At 43.3% G+C, this 16,156-nt stretch overlaps 1 protein-coding gene across 2 annotated transcripts in view; it reads left to right on the plus strand.

Moving 5' to 3' along the window:
- Positions 1 to 1,257: 1,257 nt before the first annotated feature.
- MLLT10 (MLLT10 histone lysine methyltransferase DOT1L cofactor) overlaps positions 1,258 to 16,156 on the plus strand; it is a 117,689-nt gene continuing 102,790 nt past the window's right edge. For both annotated transcript variants that reach the window (XM_054390240.1, XM_054390241.1), the window contains exons 1-2: positions 1,258 to 1,442; positions 5,107 to 5,186. In XM_054390240.1, coding sequence (XP_054246215.1) covers positions 1,274 to 1,442; positions 5,107 to 5,186 — 249 coding nt within the window. In that variant the 5' untranslated portion in view covers positions 1,258 to 1,273. The remainder of the gene's footprint in view (positions 1,443 to 5,106; positions 5,187 to 16,156) is intronic.

Here is a 16,156-nt window from a genome sequence, read left to right on the forward strand (position 1 = left end):
TCCCCTCAGCATCCCTCCGGCAGCGGTGGCCGCGTTGTGCCGCGTCCACACCGAGAGTTTTGGGAAGCGGCAGGGGGAGAGGGGGGGTGGCCGCGAGAGGAGAATGAGCGGGATTAATAATGCATTAGTTTTGCAGCCCCCATCGAAGGGAAAATAAACAAAATAGTAAAAGTTGAGGTGAGGGCAGGGAAGCGGCGTAATGGCGAGAATGCATTAGTGCTGCAGGCACGCCGAGGGGATATAAACAGGATCATAAAAGTTGGGCGCGGGAATGCATTAGTCCGGCGGCCACATCAGGGGGAAAATAAACAAGATAGTAAAAATGATTTCTGCGGGGAGGGAGCAGGGCGGGAACGGGCGAACCCAGCAGCCTTCCTGAAGGGGGCACGAGCAGAGTGACAGCGCGGGCGGGAGCGGGGCGCACGTCCGCCGCCTCCCCCCGCTGCCCGAGGGGAGGGGGGGCAGCAACCAGCCCGGCCACAGCTCTCCGGTGCTCGGGTGGGGAGGCGATTTCATACGGGCTGTGCTCCTCGACACGCAGCGCGTTAGGGTTAGGCCGGCCGAGGGCCCTCTATGTGTGGGGGGCAGGCAGAGAGGTGTGTGTGACATGTCTCGCCCGGGGGCCGAAGAGCGGCAACAGCCCGAGGTGGGTGCCCGAGCGAGGGCTGCGGCGCGGCCGGGCCACGCCATCAGGTGCCCAGCGTCTTCTCCGGGCCGCGCGGGGGCGAGGCGAGTGGCTGGCGGGGGCCGCGCACTCGCGCACGCTCTCTGGGCGCGGCCGTTGGGGCCGTTGGGAGGAGAAGGAGAAGGAGAAGGAGGAGGAGGAGGAGGAGGAGGAGGAGGGGAGGGGAGAGGGTGGTGGTGCGCGCTCAGCCGGCGCGCACGTTCCGTCGGGCGGCTCTTGAAGCATCGCGAGGAGGCCCAGGCCTGGGCCTGCCCCGCGGGGGCGCGCACTGCGCCTGCGCGTCGGCCGCACTCCCCTCGCCTGTCTGCCTCTGCTTGCGGGGTGTCTTCCTCAGTGTGCTGCCGCCGGGCCGCCCCTGCCTGCTTGCCTGCTTTGCGTGACTTGTAAACGGCCTGGCCGGTTGGTCGGGCGGGGGCGAGCAGAGGCTTTCAGCCAGCGGTCATGGGCCCTAAATCATTGCCGTGGCGGCAGTGGCGGCGGCGGCGGCTGAGTGACTGAGGGGAGACACCGCCGGGGGAGGGGGGCAGGCAGGGGGTAGAGCGTGCGGTGTGCGTGGGTGGTGTTGACGACGGTGTTTTTAACCCTTAGATGGTCTCTAGCGAGCCGTTGCTGCTGCCTGTGTCACTGGAGGGCGAGTTCTCCAATAGCATGAAGGAGATGATCGGCGGCTGCTGCGTGTGCTCCGACGAGAGGGGCTGGGCCGAGAACCCGCTTGTCTACTGCGACGGGCACGGCTGCAATGTCGCAGTGCATCAAGGTGAGTGCCAGCTCACCTGCTCAGGTCCCTCGCATCGCTACTTCCTTCTTAGTATTCCCTGTCCTCCTCTCTTGGGCTTTCCCCCCTCCTCCTCCCTGGCCTTCTTGCCATTTCCCACCTTTCTCTTGCTTCCTGTTCTCAACTCCTTCTTGTCACCCATGAAGCCTGTTTCCCTGTTTCTAGGGCCACGTGCTTTCTGGTCTGTCCTGTCCTGTCCTGCTCTGTCATCCCGTCCGCTAGCCTACCAATCTGTCTTTTCCTCCATGTGAGACTTGCTGTGTTATGACTTCCTATATAATGGCTAGGAGAAAGAAAAAAAAAACCCGCTTTTTTTTTTTTCCCCTCCTCTTTTCCTGATTTTTTCTGTGTCTATGCTTCCCAGTCTGCCATTGCACACCGTTAACAACCTTAACGGCAGCTGCCCAAAGGCTACTAAACTGTTTTCCTTATTTGCTGAACTTCTTGTTAATCTCTGTTGTGGCAGTTGCTGCATTTCTTTCTTCCTCTACTCGATCCATGTTGTTCATGCCTTTCCCAAGTTAGAAAAATGTGTTTGAGGGGCAGCCAGCGGGCCAGGAGAGTTTAGGATTGCAAGAGACCAGTGTGTAGGGAAGACTTAGTTGTCATGTGATTTCTCCTGCCTGCCTTTCCTTGAATGTCATTTGGTTTACGTTTCCTGGTAGATGAAGAGACTTCCTGTTGTGGTTCTGCAGGGGGAAGGTTAGTCGGAATGGCTGATGCTGGATTTGTTAGGATTAGTGGAGGCTGGTTGGTTGGTTTCCAGCTCAGCTCAGGAGCTGGCATATTCCCTCTATGTGTGACTGCTTTGTTTCTGTCAGTGGGTTGACCCTTGTGAGAAGCAGAGGAAGAGGCTGGATTCTGCTGCTTACACTGTAAGAAAGTTAGTTATGATGACTTTGCTTTATGGTGGCAGCAATAAGGAATAGGATCGTAGCTTTTCTGTTCCAACTCCTGAGCAGCCATATGAACTCCATGGCTGACTCTTCGACTTATTCTAGATGGTGAAGAGACAGAAAATCCTAAATCCAGTTCATCAGTGTGAATGCTTAATGCATGTGAAAATACTACTACTGTGTGTCTGAGACACACTCGCTCTTAAATCGTGTAGAGGATGATAGAGTAACTGTGTTTCAGGTATATGCTTCCTTGTAAACTAACAAGAAGTCATGAGAAATAGTTTAAGGAGATCTGAGAAAGAATTCAGTTATTCTTGTTGCATTGAATACAGAAGGAAGATGACAAGATCTGTGAAATTAGGCTGGTTTTGAATTATTTTTGTTTTAAGAGCTGAGTTATGTTAACCAGCAAGTTAACTCTGCTTTTGTGGAATTGTAGGATCATGGGAAAGAACACTAAAACATGGTTACTTTCAGAAGAAGTACCTGAACCAACTATTACTTTTGTATTGTCTTGGGCATTTTCCTTTGCATCTAGAGCTATGCTAGTATTTTCAGTGAAATAATTTAACCATAGAGGCAGCTGGAGCTGAAATAATGGACAAAAGTCTGGCTTAGGAAGTATTCCTTCAGTAAATTGGATACAAGAATATTGTACCTTTTTTTTAAGGTGAAATCCAAATCTGAATTTGAATCTGGCAGGAAGTGTTCAGATGCTAAATCCAGATGCTGTGTGAATGTCCTGAGAAGAGGAACTGTATGTTTTCATTTACTGTCACTGATGTTTGATGTTTTCCATTTGATTCCTCATGTGCATGAAGGTGGTAGAGGAAGCATGTGTACTCTTTTTATAGACTTTCTGTAGTAAAAGTAGTAGTCTTTATGGTTAAAGTTGCTAGTTTGAAGTTCAGACAATGGTATTTCTTGTGAGACACTCTTAACTGCATTTTTTTGTTGTTATAATTATTTTTAGTTCAGAGGAAGGTTCTTAAGTCTTTAGTCATGGGCAAGTTGTGGAGGACAGAATCTCTTCATGTGTTTAAAAAAGATTTGCATAGTAGTGGAAATATAAAGCAAGGGAAGTTGTGGAACTTAAAAAAGAATATCACAGTGTGTCAGGGCACAAAGCTGTGGTGGACTCTTAGGCTCTAGTTGTACTCTGATGTTTGCAAAGACAAAAGTTCTCTCTGGTCTTTACCCAACTTCTGTTGCCTTCGGATCTTATTGCCAGCTCTGCCCTCGAATTGCACTCTGCAATTAGTTTCTTACTCTGCACTAGCTCTTGCTAATCTGAAGGTGTGATTGCACATTTAAAATTCCCTTCTTTATTGCTAAGGAGGTAGTCCAGCTCCCCATTGTCTGTGGTTAATGGAGACACAATGTAAACAAGATGTTTTTCTCATAGAATGGTTTAGGTTGGAAGGAACCTTAAAGACCATCTATTTCCAACCCCCTTCTCTGGGCAGGGAGACCACCTGTTAGACCAGGTTGTTCAAGGCCAATCCAGCCTGGCTTTGAACACTTCCAGGCTTGGAGCCTCCACAACTTCTCTGGGCAACAGCATTTTTCTCATGTTAAGAAATTATTGCACAGCAGAAAGGGCTTATCAAGATACTTTGGTCTGCCAGTACTTGGCAGCATGTAGTCTTAGTATGACTACTTGTATGTGTATAATAGAAAATGACTTCGTTGGCTTTCCTTCATAGAGGAAAGGTGTACTACCCAGATGTTTTTTATAGTACTGTTGCATTACTGTTTTTATTTATTTATTTCAAATGAACACAAACTCACTCTTTTTTGTATATATGCTATTTATATTTCCTTTTTTTTTTAGTTGCACACTAAACCCAGATATTCATGTTTAAATAACATGTGCTTGTTGGAAATTGAGACACCAAAATATGATGTCAAATTCAAGATTATGTTTTGAGGAAAATATTGGACATTTGGCTGTTACTAGTTGTTAAACCCATGCAGATAGTAGAATATACTCCCAGCACTTGTATTCTTGTATTTTCATTCCCTCAGCAGTTCTTAGTTTCCAGACCTGTGAATTTCAAACAGGAAAAAATAATGACAAATAAGTAAACTCTTTTCGGTGGAATTTCTTATCGCACTCTTGTTCAATATATACAAGAAAAATACAGATGAGAGCCTTACAGAGAAATCTGCATGTCTCAAAATCTTTTTCATAAGGATTTGTGTTGCATCTGATGTTCAGTTTGTATTCACAGCTCCTGATGAATTTCCAGGAGGGCCAAAGCAAACTTTGATGTCTTTACTCAGTTTATTTGCTACTTAAGACCATGAAGAGAACTTGATACTAGCTAAGTGTATGAATGTTTTGTGACCAACTCAAATTTGTGGTTGCTTCTATTTTTCTCTTAAGAAAGACTTTACTATAAATGCTGTTTGTTGTTGTGAAGTTTTACCTATTTTGCTGGTAAAGAAACAGCAAAATGGATCAACTATGAAACATTCCTGCTTTTAAATGGTTATTTTACTTGCTAGTAATATAGCATTTACTTAGCAGATTTTACATAAATTTTTAAATGGAAGTTTGTTGCACTTCATTTGAGGTACCATTCCAATAGGACTTGATGTGCAATGTAGAGATGTCCATTTGACTTACTAAAATGATGTTCGACTAACTAATACTAAACTTTTTTTGTGTATGATAACAATCATATTGGTAGTACTGTAGTGCTGCTTATGTTTGCTGAAATGTTTTGTCTTGTTCCAAACAGCTTGCTATGGAATTGTTCAAGTACCCACTGGACCTTGGTTTTGCAGGAAGTGTGAATCTCAGGAAAGAGCAGCCAGAGTGGTAGGTGCTTTGTTTATTAATTAATGACAGTTACAGTGCTTGTGTGGGTAATGTTTACTCAGATATTTCAGTAGTAGTAAAAATTAGCTTGGCTTTTTATCCTAATTCCATCTAAATGCCATTTAGAGAGAATGTGGTTCATATTTTTTAAGTGGGAATATGTCACTGTCTCTGAGTATTCTGATAATTTTTCTGGAGTGTGTTGGACTATTTTTTTTTCTAGTTCCCTCCCAGCTCTTTCAAAGATTTTCTTTTACCTTGACGTGGGTTTTGTGTAATTTTGTCAGTTTAACACTTGCATAATTAGGTAGGGGGAGAAAATAAGATCTGCGTCAAATTTTCTTTTACAGCAGAGTGTTTACATGAGCTGTTTGCTGCACCTATTTCCTTTCCAAATACAAAGTACTAGTGAAATGTTAGGATGACTTCATGTGGTGTGAATTTTGGCACAGGGCTGAAGAATCTTGTTCCTCTACTTTGTCCCAGCTTGCCACTAACGTTTTCATTCGTAACTCTGACTTTGTTACTCCTTCCAAAGCAGGCTCACTGGTGGGAGGGAGAGGGAATTGATTTCCATGTGCTCTTCAAGTACTTGTCAGCAGAACAGCAAACCCACCACACTTTCTAGAGAAAGGCTGGTTCCTTCTCGTGCTGGGAAGACCATCAAGCGATAGAAGGTTTTGAGAGTAGCACTTTTTAATGTTGCCGAGTTTGATATATACAGTTTGACAGAAAAGTTAAAAATACAGAGGAGTAGGAAAAGAAAGATGGTGGCTAGGAGGTGGATTTTTATGGTGCATGATAGGCAATTCTCATCAGGATTTAGGATATAGTTATTTCTGGCTTCTGACACAAGGAATGACCTGTGCTGAGCTCTAAAATACAAGATGTCTCGCTGCCTTCTAATAGCTTCTTGAGTTTACCAGAAGGAATAGCTTTGATGGGTGTTACAGTGTTTTCCTGTGCTGTTTGAAGAAGGAATAGTGATGAACTTAACTGATTTCTCTGCCCAGTATGTTCTGTTCTTATTTATACCTTACAGGGTCTGTTTATGATTCAGTTCAACAAGCTGCTAAGTGATCTTGTTTTGAAAATAAAAAATTTTCCTATGCGTAATGCAATGTAGCTTTAAGTGGTTCTTGAGACTAACTGCAGTTGAGATATAACAGGTTGCTGACAGTTAAAGTTTAGTTAGAGACACAGTGACTGTTTCTGAGGTGTCTTGAAGCAGCCCTTAACATTCAGAAACTAAACTGAAGCTCTGCCTTCAATGTGAAAACTGGAACTTCATTGTAACTGGTTTATCAGACACAGAAGTTTTAATGCCAATACTTGCAAAATCAAACCTCCTTATCATCACTGTAGGAGACCAAAGCTTAGTTTTTGTGTTAGACTTTATGTCTAGAAACAAAATCAGAATTAAATAACCATATTACATGCTTCTGCTGACTTGTTTTTAATCTTTAAAAATGCCTGAGTCTTGAACTCAAAGGTGTGTTTTTCCCTGCTGATGTTCTCTGCATTGTGTGGTTTTGGGTGTTGTTCATTGCTTTGTGTTTTCTTTCCTTAAGCTGCAGTTACTGGACAAATCAACCCATTCTGATAAGAGATGAGGGTTAGTTGCTTGCCCTAATGTTAGTCTTGCTTTCACAACTGAAAGAAATAGAACATGGAGCTCATAATCCCGGGAGCAAGAACTCAACAGCATGTAACTCAAGTAGTTGGGTGAGCAGAGAACTTTGCTTCGCAGCAGGTTAGAGCAGTTTCTTTCAACTGCTATACCCTAACATTTGCTGTGCTGCATGTCAGTGAACACAGTGGCTGATGTTTTGCAGCCACACAAGCCTCCTGGCTGGTTCGTTGATAGTGAGGTGGTAGCCAGTAGCTTGGGTTTGGAATGGTCAGCATTGTCCTGTGCCTGACAAATCATGAGTCTTGACTCTAGCAGGATTATGGCTTTGTGTGTGTGAGGGAAACTGTGATTTAATTTTTTTTTAAACCTGGAGTGTGAATAGTGGACATATTGAGGTGTGATGATAATTTGACTTACCTTATAATCATGCATAAGTAGTACGTAACAAATAGAAGGTTGTAATCTCAGCATGCACTTTTTACTATCAGTGTGTATGTTTTTAGCTAGTGCTTGAAAAGCCTTAGCTTTCCCTAAATTAGCTAATTTGTTTTAGTTGACCTGTGGTGAGCTTGCAGAGTGAATCTCTTCTAGGTGGGTAGCAATGGCTCCCAGTTTTTCCTGTGTCAGCACCAGCTGCTATTACCCTGCCCTTTTGATGTCTTCAGGTGTACCTGAACTTCTCTGTCAGAAAGCAGAGCAGATACATGTTCATGTAGGAAAAAGTAATATTTGAGTCTTTGTGAGGATGTACACGTGGAATAATATGTAAGGGACTTTGGATCCTGTATTGGGAAGTTAGATGATGCATATAATTTGGACTAGTAGTGCTGGTATCCAAAGAGAGACTACAGATGTGAAGTTTAGGAATTGTAGCACAACTGTTGTTCCAAAAAGCTTTTCTTCCCCCATCATCCCATTATGTGCCAAACATCTTTCTTGATGATCTTATTTTAAGGATGGTTTAATTATGTATGCAGGAGGGTATAAATAGACAATGTGCTTATGGTTTACTTCAATTATGTATGTAGCAGGGTATGAATAGACAATGTGCTTATGGTTTCCTGCAAGCTTCTATTATTCATGTTCATTGTGAAGGAGCTGGCATAATCCATGTGATGGAGATAGCAGGCAATTCAGAGGCATACAGGATTTCCACAAACAGTTATCTTGATCACACTTACAGGCTGGTCCTAGTGAATTCAGCTCTGTTCAGAGGGACCAGGAGATCTCAGTACTGAACTTCAGTGTTATGAATCCTAGAAATTTTTACTACCTGAAGCACAACTCAGCTTGTACATGCGAAGTTAGATGGCTTATGTTGCAAGGGAATTAACATGCTGTTGGTCTGCTTCACGGGAGTATGGCTATTATCAGCTTGTCATTGCTTCTGGAAGATTCAGTCTGGACTTGGTGGAGATTCCTCTAACCTCATAAGGGTGTTAGGTTTTCCCCTTGGCATTCCTTGTGTTTGTTTTTGACAGGGTGGCTTAGGAAGTTGTTATGGAGCACTGGCCCAGAAATGAACTGTCACGTTCATGTGACACTGTGGCTTGTCTAATAATGCCACCTGGATTTTAGTCCTAGGGAATGTCTTGAGGAAGCTGTGACTATGTGGAGCCAGCCACATAAGATTAGACATAGCATTCATCAGGATATCAGCTGAATCTAGTGTAACTGGAGTCTCTGAACTTGCATGTGTGTTTCATAAAATCATAGAATGGTTTGGGTTGGAAGGGACCTGAAAGATCATCTAGTTCCAGCCTCTACCATGGGCAGGGACACCTCCTGCTAGACCATGTTGTTCAAGGCCTCATCCAGCCTGGTTTTGAGCAATTCCAGGGTTTGGAGCCTCCACAACCTCACTGAGCAATTTTGTTCAGGTGTCTCACCACCCTCATGGGGAAGAACTTTGTATGTTTAATCCAAATCAAGCGTCTTCCAGTTTGAAGCTGTTACCCCTTGTCCTGTCACTACCTACCTTTGTAAAAAGTCTGTCTCCATCTCTCCTGTAGTCTCCTTCAAATACTGGGAGGCTGCTCTAAGGTCTCCATGGAAGTCATCTCTTCTCCAGACTGAGCAACCCCAACTCCTTCAGACTGTCTTCATAGCAGAGGTTTTCCAGCACTCTGGTCGTTGTCGTGGCCCTCCATAGCCTTCTCATAGTCTTCTGATGCTTTTCATTAACGACTGTGTATGTTGATAATTTGGAACTCCACAACATCCAGCAGGGCTTTCTAGTCCTAAATATACAATGGGAGATTTATGGCTTTGAACTGGTGAAGCTGGAATGGCTGGGGTTTGATACACACTGTGTGTCATCACTATGTTGCATCATGTACTCTGCATTCTCTCTCTCTAGTTGCCTCACATGTACTGAGTAAAAGTATGACTGTCACCTGTAGCACTTACTGACTGGATGGCCTTGGAAGAATGCTGATTTGCATGTTGAGTGCCTCTAATCTTCTTGTCATAGTCTGTAAATTTATTATCTGTAGTAGATGTTTTTGACAGAGCTAACTGAATCTGCATATTTTTTTTATCTGATGCCTTGATAAAGAGAACTAGGTTGAGTCTCTTTAATTTATCCAGGTATAAAACTCAAAATGCTTCAGGTAGTCAGTCTGTTTTTCTTTTACTTGTCAACCGTCTGCTTTAAAAAAACTTTTCTCCTTCTCCTGGGACAGATGACTGAATAGAGATGGGGCAGGGATTTGGCAAATTTGTCAGCATCAAGAAATGATTATTTGAAGATGGAGATGACTTAATTTCTCAAGTTGTCAAGTTGCAGAACATAGCACTTTCTGAGAGAAGTACTGACAGCCTGCGTTCGTTTGCTCTATTAGTGGTGTCAGCCAATTGGGGATTCTGGAAAGTGGCAGTAGATCTTCTGATTCCTGTTGGTTCTTCATTGTAGCTTATAAATACTGGAGTCTGGTGTGAATCTTAGGTTGGAAACACTGGAAGTTTAGTTTGCTTCTCTTCAGATACCTTGGTTGAAAAATGGTGTACTTAGCTAATTACTGACTTCTTCAAATACTTGCATGGTTGCAAGCTATCTTGCTCTAAGGAAGACATTTAGGGGCTGGAGCTGGTCCAGAAAATGGCAACAAAGCTGGTGAAGGGTTTGGAGAGCAGGTCTGGTGAGCAGCAGCTGAAGGAACTGGGATGGTTTAGTCTGGAGAAGAGAAGGCTGAGGGGAGACCTCATTGCTCCCTACAACTCCCTGAAAAAACGACGTTGGAGCCAGGTGGGGGTTGGTCTCTTCTCCCAGGTGACAAGTGATAGGATGAGAGGAAATTACTTCAGGCTGCACCTGGGGAGATTTAGGTTGGAGATTAGAGGAAACTTCTTGACTGAAAGGGTTCTCAGCCACTGGCACAGGCAGCCCAGGGAGGTGGTTGAATCCCCAATCCTGAAGGTGTTTTATAGAGTCAGAGATGTGGTGCTGAGGGAAGTGGTTTAGCCTACCTTAGAAAAGTTAGAGAATGGTTGGACCTGCTGATCTTACAGGTCTTTTCCAACTGAGATGATTCTGTGATTCTAGGATGGTTTGAAAGGGTGAATGGAAAGATGAGCTGAGCTTCTGGGGCTGGACTAAGTTATTGGCAGCAGATGTAGGTGTGGTCAGTCTGGTTCGCATCCTGTTGCTGGGCCCCACTCTGCAAATATATTTGGGTTTTTCTTATTCTGGTGCTTTAATCTTGAAAAACATTCCTTGTAGGCTTCAAGGCATTTGTTTGTCCTTCTGCAGATGCTCTCTAGATGAATTTGAGTTAGATTTTCTGTTAAATGTCATCTAATTGTCTGTGGTGTAATTAATGTGCTTTTTCTGTGTTTTTGTAATATGGTGTGATGTTTACAGTGATTGCTTGGGACCATATTTACCAGAATCTGACACAAATTGACCACTAAAATGACCTTATTTTTGACCCCAGGTTAATTAAAGGGCAAGCAGAGTTTTTCTTATTTTCAGTATCATCATTCCAATGTTTATGTGGTAGGCTTTTAAGACCACTTTTTCTGCTCCCACCCCTCAAAAAAAATGGGCCAAAATACCAGGGGAAAGTGGGACATAGAAAGAAGAGTATAAAAGGAAGATGAGAAAATGTAAGACTTCTCTCTGGAGAAGATGGAATACTACTTTGTCACCCTTTGGATAAGAAGAGAGATAAATGGTTTAATGGTGGTGTTAGGTTGATGGTTGGACTTAATGATCTTAGAGGCCTTTTCCAACTGAAAAGGTTCTGTGATTCTATGAAATAGCAAAAAATGTTTTGAGCTTAGAAGACAGTTTTTTTCATCCAAAAGTGAATAAAGAACCTCAACTAGTTAAGTGTGGTGAGGATGATGCATGTGTAGCACTGGTGTGACTGAAACTCCAGACATGATTTGTGATCAGCTTTGTATCCAGAGCTCTTTTCTTGATAGCCTTTTTTTTTTCTCCCCATTATTTTTTTATTTTTGACAGCAATGGTTATGTGCCTGACAGCATTAAATTATTTTACATTAACTGACATATAACTACTCATATGGATGTCTTTACCCTTCTAAACCATTTTTAACCCATTCTTAACATACTTTGGGTAATCTGAAGTAATAGGATATAAGACTATCTAGAATATTCAAAGTCTACAGGATGGAGAAATGCATCTATTTGGAAGGAAATTCAGAAGAAAAGCAATGAAATGACTTCTGCTTGGCAGTTCTCATAGGTTAATTTCAAAGTAATAAGGATTTGATGGAGTGTGTGCAGGGTTTATTTTTGAGAAAATGTGAGCAAAAATTCACAACAAACCCAGACAGATTTAACAACTTTGCTGTTGGGTTAATAGTTAACAGAAGCAGCGGAATAAAATGTTTTGTCTGTCAGGTTTTAACTCCTGTTGATGAAAGGATTAAAAGAGATCGAGTGTCAGGTTGTAAGAAGTGTGATGCTCATTTTGTGTAACTTGCAGTTTTGATATTTGTAACTTCCACGGTCATGTATTGCAATCTCTTAAAGTTATGCCCTTTCAGTTAAATGCTGCTGGTTTACTTTTTTTTTTCTTCCTTGCTCTTGTCAAGAAATATGAAACAAATTCTGTCGTCAAAATGTACTTTGGATAAAACGTTTGAAGCGTAGATGTCGTTCTGAGTATAGTACAGCTTGGGAGGGAAAAGCAACTTGTGAACTAAACAGTTTGTGTGAGTGGCTTATGCTGGTTAAAAAACGTTGTCTAGAGGAATGTCAGCTGGACTAACATTTCGTGAGTCTGGGCCCAAGAAAGATGTCTGATTTACTGCTGAATTGCACTCAGCTTCGTTCAGGCATGGGGTGTGATTTGGTTTGGTTTTGTTTGGTTTGCTTTCTTTTTTTTATGTGTGTGTGTGAGCGTGTGGGGGTTAGTTGTGTATTGGGTATTTATGGTTGTGTTAGGCCCTTGGTTGTAATTCCATCCTCAGCTGTAGGCAGCATAACTGATGCCACCTCCTGAGCAGATTGGTTATATCCTTGCTTTACTCCATGTCTGTGTTCCTGTGAGGTTTTTTTATCTGGCACTGTTCTTTGTATGGCCTTCTGAAAGATGGCTTTAAGAAGCAATCTGGCTGAGAAGAAAGTGTTTAATTTGTAGTTTGATTAGGATTTCTCTAAGGTCAGATGAATGCCCTTCCTAGAGCAAGGGCAGCAGTAGAAAGTACGCAGCAGGGGACGGCCAGTGATGATCGTCTGGCAGCAATGCGCAGTTACCTTAGCGTAAAGTGAGCCTGAAGGCAGGTCAGCTGGAACTGCAGCCTCGCTTCTCAGCTATCTTGGGGGAGCTGTGGTCTATTTAATCTGCTGTGGATCTTCTTGTGTTAGTTAGATTAACAGGTCATATTGAAATGCACAGTTTATTGCCTCATTGCAATGCTGGGAATTCAGTCCTGCAGGACTTCACTTGGCTGACAGTTGTTATTCAGGTGAATGGTTTTGCTGGCCCAGCTTGGAGCAGAGTTGGGTAAATCACTTGCACAAGAGTTCTTTGACCTTTGTTTGCTTTACAAGAGATAGCATAAAATGTCTGTCTGCAGATGATGCAGTATGAAACTTGCTCCAAATTCACAGAACCCTGAGGGAAAAACAGTGCTATATTCCTACTATTATCTTTTTTACTCCTTTTTGACTTGTATAGTCTTGTTCCTGTTTATCTTCCCAACCTACTATGTGTCTTGTGCTCATTCTCTTCATTTCAACATGAGTAAGGTAGTCTGTTGGATTAAATCATCTTCTTTATGCCTTTCCCAGAATAACAGAGTGGTGGGGTTTGGAAGGGACCTCTGGAGATCATCTAGTCCAATTCCCCTGCTAAAACAGGGTTACCTGGAGCAGGCTGCCCAGGATTACAATGGCCAGGTGCATTTGGAATCTCTCCAGAGCAGGAGACTTCATGACCTCCCTGGACAGCCTGCTCCAGGGCTTTGGCACTCTCAAGGTAAAGAAGTTATTCGTTAAGTTCAAGCATCCCTTGACTCCACCGTTTAGATCATGATCAGCATTGAGATGATCCCCTCTCAGACTGCTCTTCTCCAGGCTAAACAGCCCCAGGTCTCTCAGGCATCAGAGATACATCAGCCCCCTCATTTTTTGTAGCCTCTGCTGGGCTCCAGTAATTCCATGTCTCTTTTGAACTGGGGAGCCCAGAACTAAACCCAGTACTCCAGATGTGGCCTCAGTAGGGCAGAGTTGAGATGGAGGAGAACCTCCTGAATGACAGCACAGCCTTCTGATGTGTCAGCCACTCCTGCCAGTTTTGTGTCATCAGTAACCTTGCCGAGGATATGTTTTGTCCCTCCTCACCCATAAGCTCTGCAGTTGTTCTTCATCTCCCCTAGGCAGAGCTCAATACATTCCAGTTGCTGTCTCATGTGAGGAACAACTCCACCACCTTGCCTTGCTGTCCTGTCTTTCCTAAACAGTCCATAGCCACAGCATTGCAGTCACACAAGCATCCCACCAAGTGTCTGTAACTGCAGTGAGATCATGGTCCTGTGCCCACACACAGATCTCCAGTTTATCCCCCATGCTGCCTGCACTGGTGTTACAGGCATTTCAGAGACAGTTGAGCTGGCAGGTCTCCTGGAGAGGTGCACAAGCATCCACCACAGCCATCCACACCTTTGAGGTGGTTGGCCTTCTGACTTTCATCTGGGAAGGCAGCTAAGGAACATTTGTCCCTGCTCTGGTTGGCCTTTCCAACTGGAAAGCTGAAAAATTATTAGAGTTAGGTTAAGCAAAAAGATTGGAGGAATTAGATTTGTCTGATGTTACCTTCTGCTAATTAAGGTAGCTCTTAGTCCTGGTTGAAATAGGCCTTTAACTTAAATTGAGGAAGGAAAATTTGGTGCCACAATGCAATAGAGCCAAACTGGGCTGTAACTAATTCCATTTAGGAAGATGGATTTACTTAGTTCCTACTTCACTTTTCTTATTTTGGTCTTCTGGTCTTGGAACTTCTTTCTGCTGGATATCTGTAGTGGATACTTCCACTCTTTTTTCTTTTTTAATCTCCATTTTACTGTTCTTTATTTCTTCTTAGTTATTTCTATTATTTTTAATAATGACAGAAACCAGTGTTTGTTTCTCCTTCTGCATGGGCCTCCGCTGCTTTTGACCACTTCCACTCTGCTGGGTGACCATCAGAGGAGTAATGAGGGAATACCTAATGGACCTGAGTCTTAATAGAAATGCAAGACAAAAATAAATGAGTTGAAACTGAGCTCTGATAACCAGAGTGTGCTTAACTCTGCTGCATAAAGGGCTGGGTCAGTTCCTTGAAGCTTAGTGTCCTGGCATCATTTGTGGGTTTTTTTTCAGTTTTGTGATAAAGTTTGCTGAAGAAGTTTGCTGGCTCTTCTCTTGTTAGAACTGCAGTGCTGTGCCTCACTGCCTTTGGTGCTTCTGATGCAGCTGATTCTGGGATTATGCTTAAATTGCATCAGTGATATGACTTGAATTAAAAATACCAGGGAGAAAAAGTTGATTTCATTCCACTGACTGGTTTAAGGATTAGCCCTACAGATGACTAGATCAGCAGCTGAGGGAGTGGCGGAAAGAGAAATTAGTAAGGGAGGGGTGAAGGGAAGAAGAGAACCTCCTAAACTGGTTTTGCCACTAGTGAAAATGTATGTCAAACTTCCACAGACTTGGGGAAGGTGGGGCAAGGTAGGCTTGTGTTAACAGCCTGCCTTGTCTCAGTGGTAGGTATGTCATCTCTGCTGCCAGTTTGTAGCTCTGGGGTGGGGACAAACTTTATTGCATTGTCACCATCAATATACAGCAGGCTTCTCACTTGAGAATCTGGTTCTGTGCATGGGGAATTTACTGCAATGAGCCTGCTGCCAGGTGCCTCCCAGCACCTAGTGTTCAGTGCTTAGATACAGCTCACATACATACTGCATATGCAGGGTTTTGTTTAAAATCATCAGCTCAGTGATGAGGAAGTCCTTATAATCCTGATTTTAAAAAAGTGGTGTAGTGCTCCCTATCTGCAGGCAGTTTGCAGAGTTGGGTCAGAAGCTTCGCACAACTTTTCTCTCTAAATTTCACCATAGACTTAATGCTATCTTGCAGTAAATTGTTGCTTGTTTCAGTGAGTGAAGGTGAGGGAGGGATGAGTGAAGTAAAAGACAAAAAGCAGCAATCCTAAAGGTGGTTCTTCCTGTGTGCAGCTGTCTGTGCTATACACTGAGCAGAAATAATTGACGACCTTTTCTGCCCTTTGTGAAAGCCTGATTGCTGCTAATACAAAATATCTTAAAGATAGAATAGAATCATAGAATGAATAGAAGGAATAGAATCATAGAATGGTTTGAGTTGAAAGGGACCTTAAAGATCATCTAGTTACAACCCCCCTGCCATGAGCCAGGGACACCTCATGCTAGACTGGGTTGCTCAGGGCCCCATCCAACCTGGCATTGAACATTGCCAGGTTTGGAGCCTCCACAATCACTCTGGGCAACCTGTTCCAGTGTCTCTTCACCTTCGTGGTGAAAAATTTCTTCCTAATGTGTAATAGATAGTTCTTCAGTCATACGAATTTCAGGAATGGAATTTCTCATTCCTCAAATAAGTTTGGGCAGACTGTTTCTGAGATACTTGAAGCATCATAGGCTCCTTTATCTGGTGACTTGTCAGTTAGCTGGTAACAGAGCACCATACTGTTCAGGGAACACAGAGCTGATCTGCATTGATGCCAGATGTCCCTCACTATTTGAAGGAAGTGGTGTTAAGATTGCATCTGATGATCAGACCATTGGTCAGTTTCTTAAAATGCTTGTTAGATTGGTGTGCTCTGAGCTGTCCTTGATTTGTGAGCCC

The sequence above is a fragment of the Indicator indicator genome, chromosome 20, assembly GCF_027791375.1.
Source record: "Indicator indicator isolate 239-I01 chromosome 20, UM_Iind_1.1, whole genome shotgun sequence".
Taxonomy (NCBI): domain Eukaryota; kingdom Metazoa; phylum Chordata; class Aves; order Piciformes; family Indicatoridae; genus Indicator; species Indicator indicator.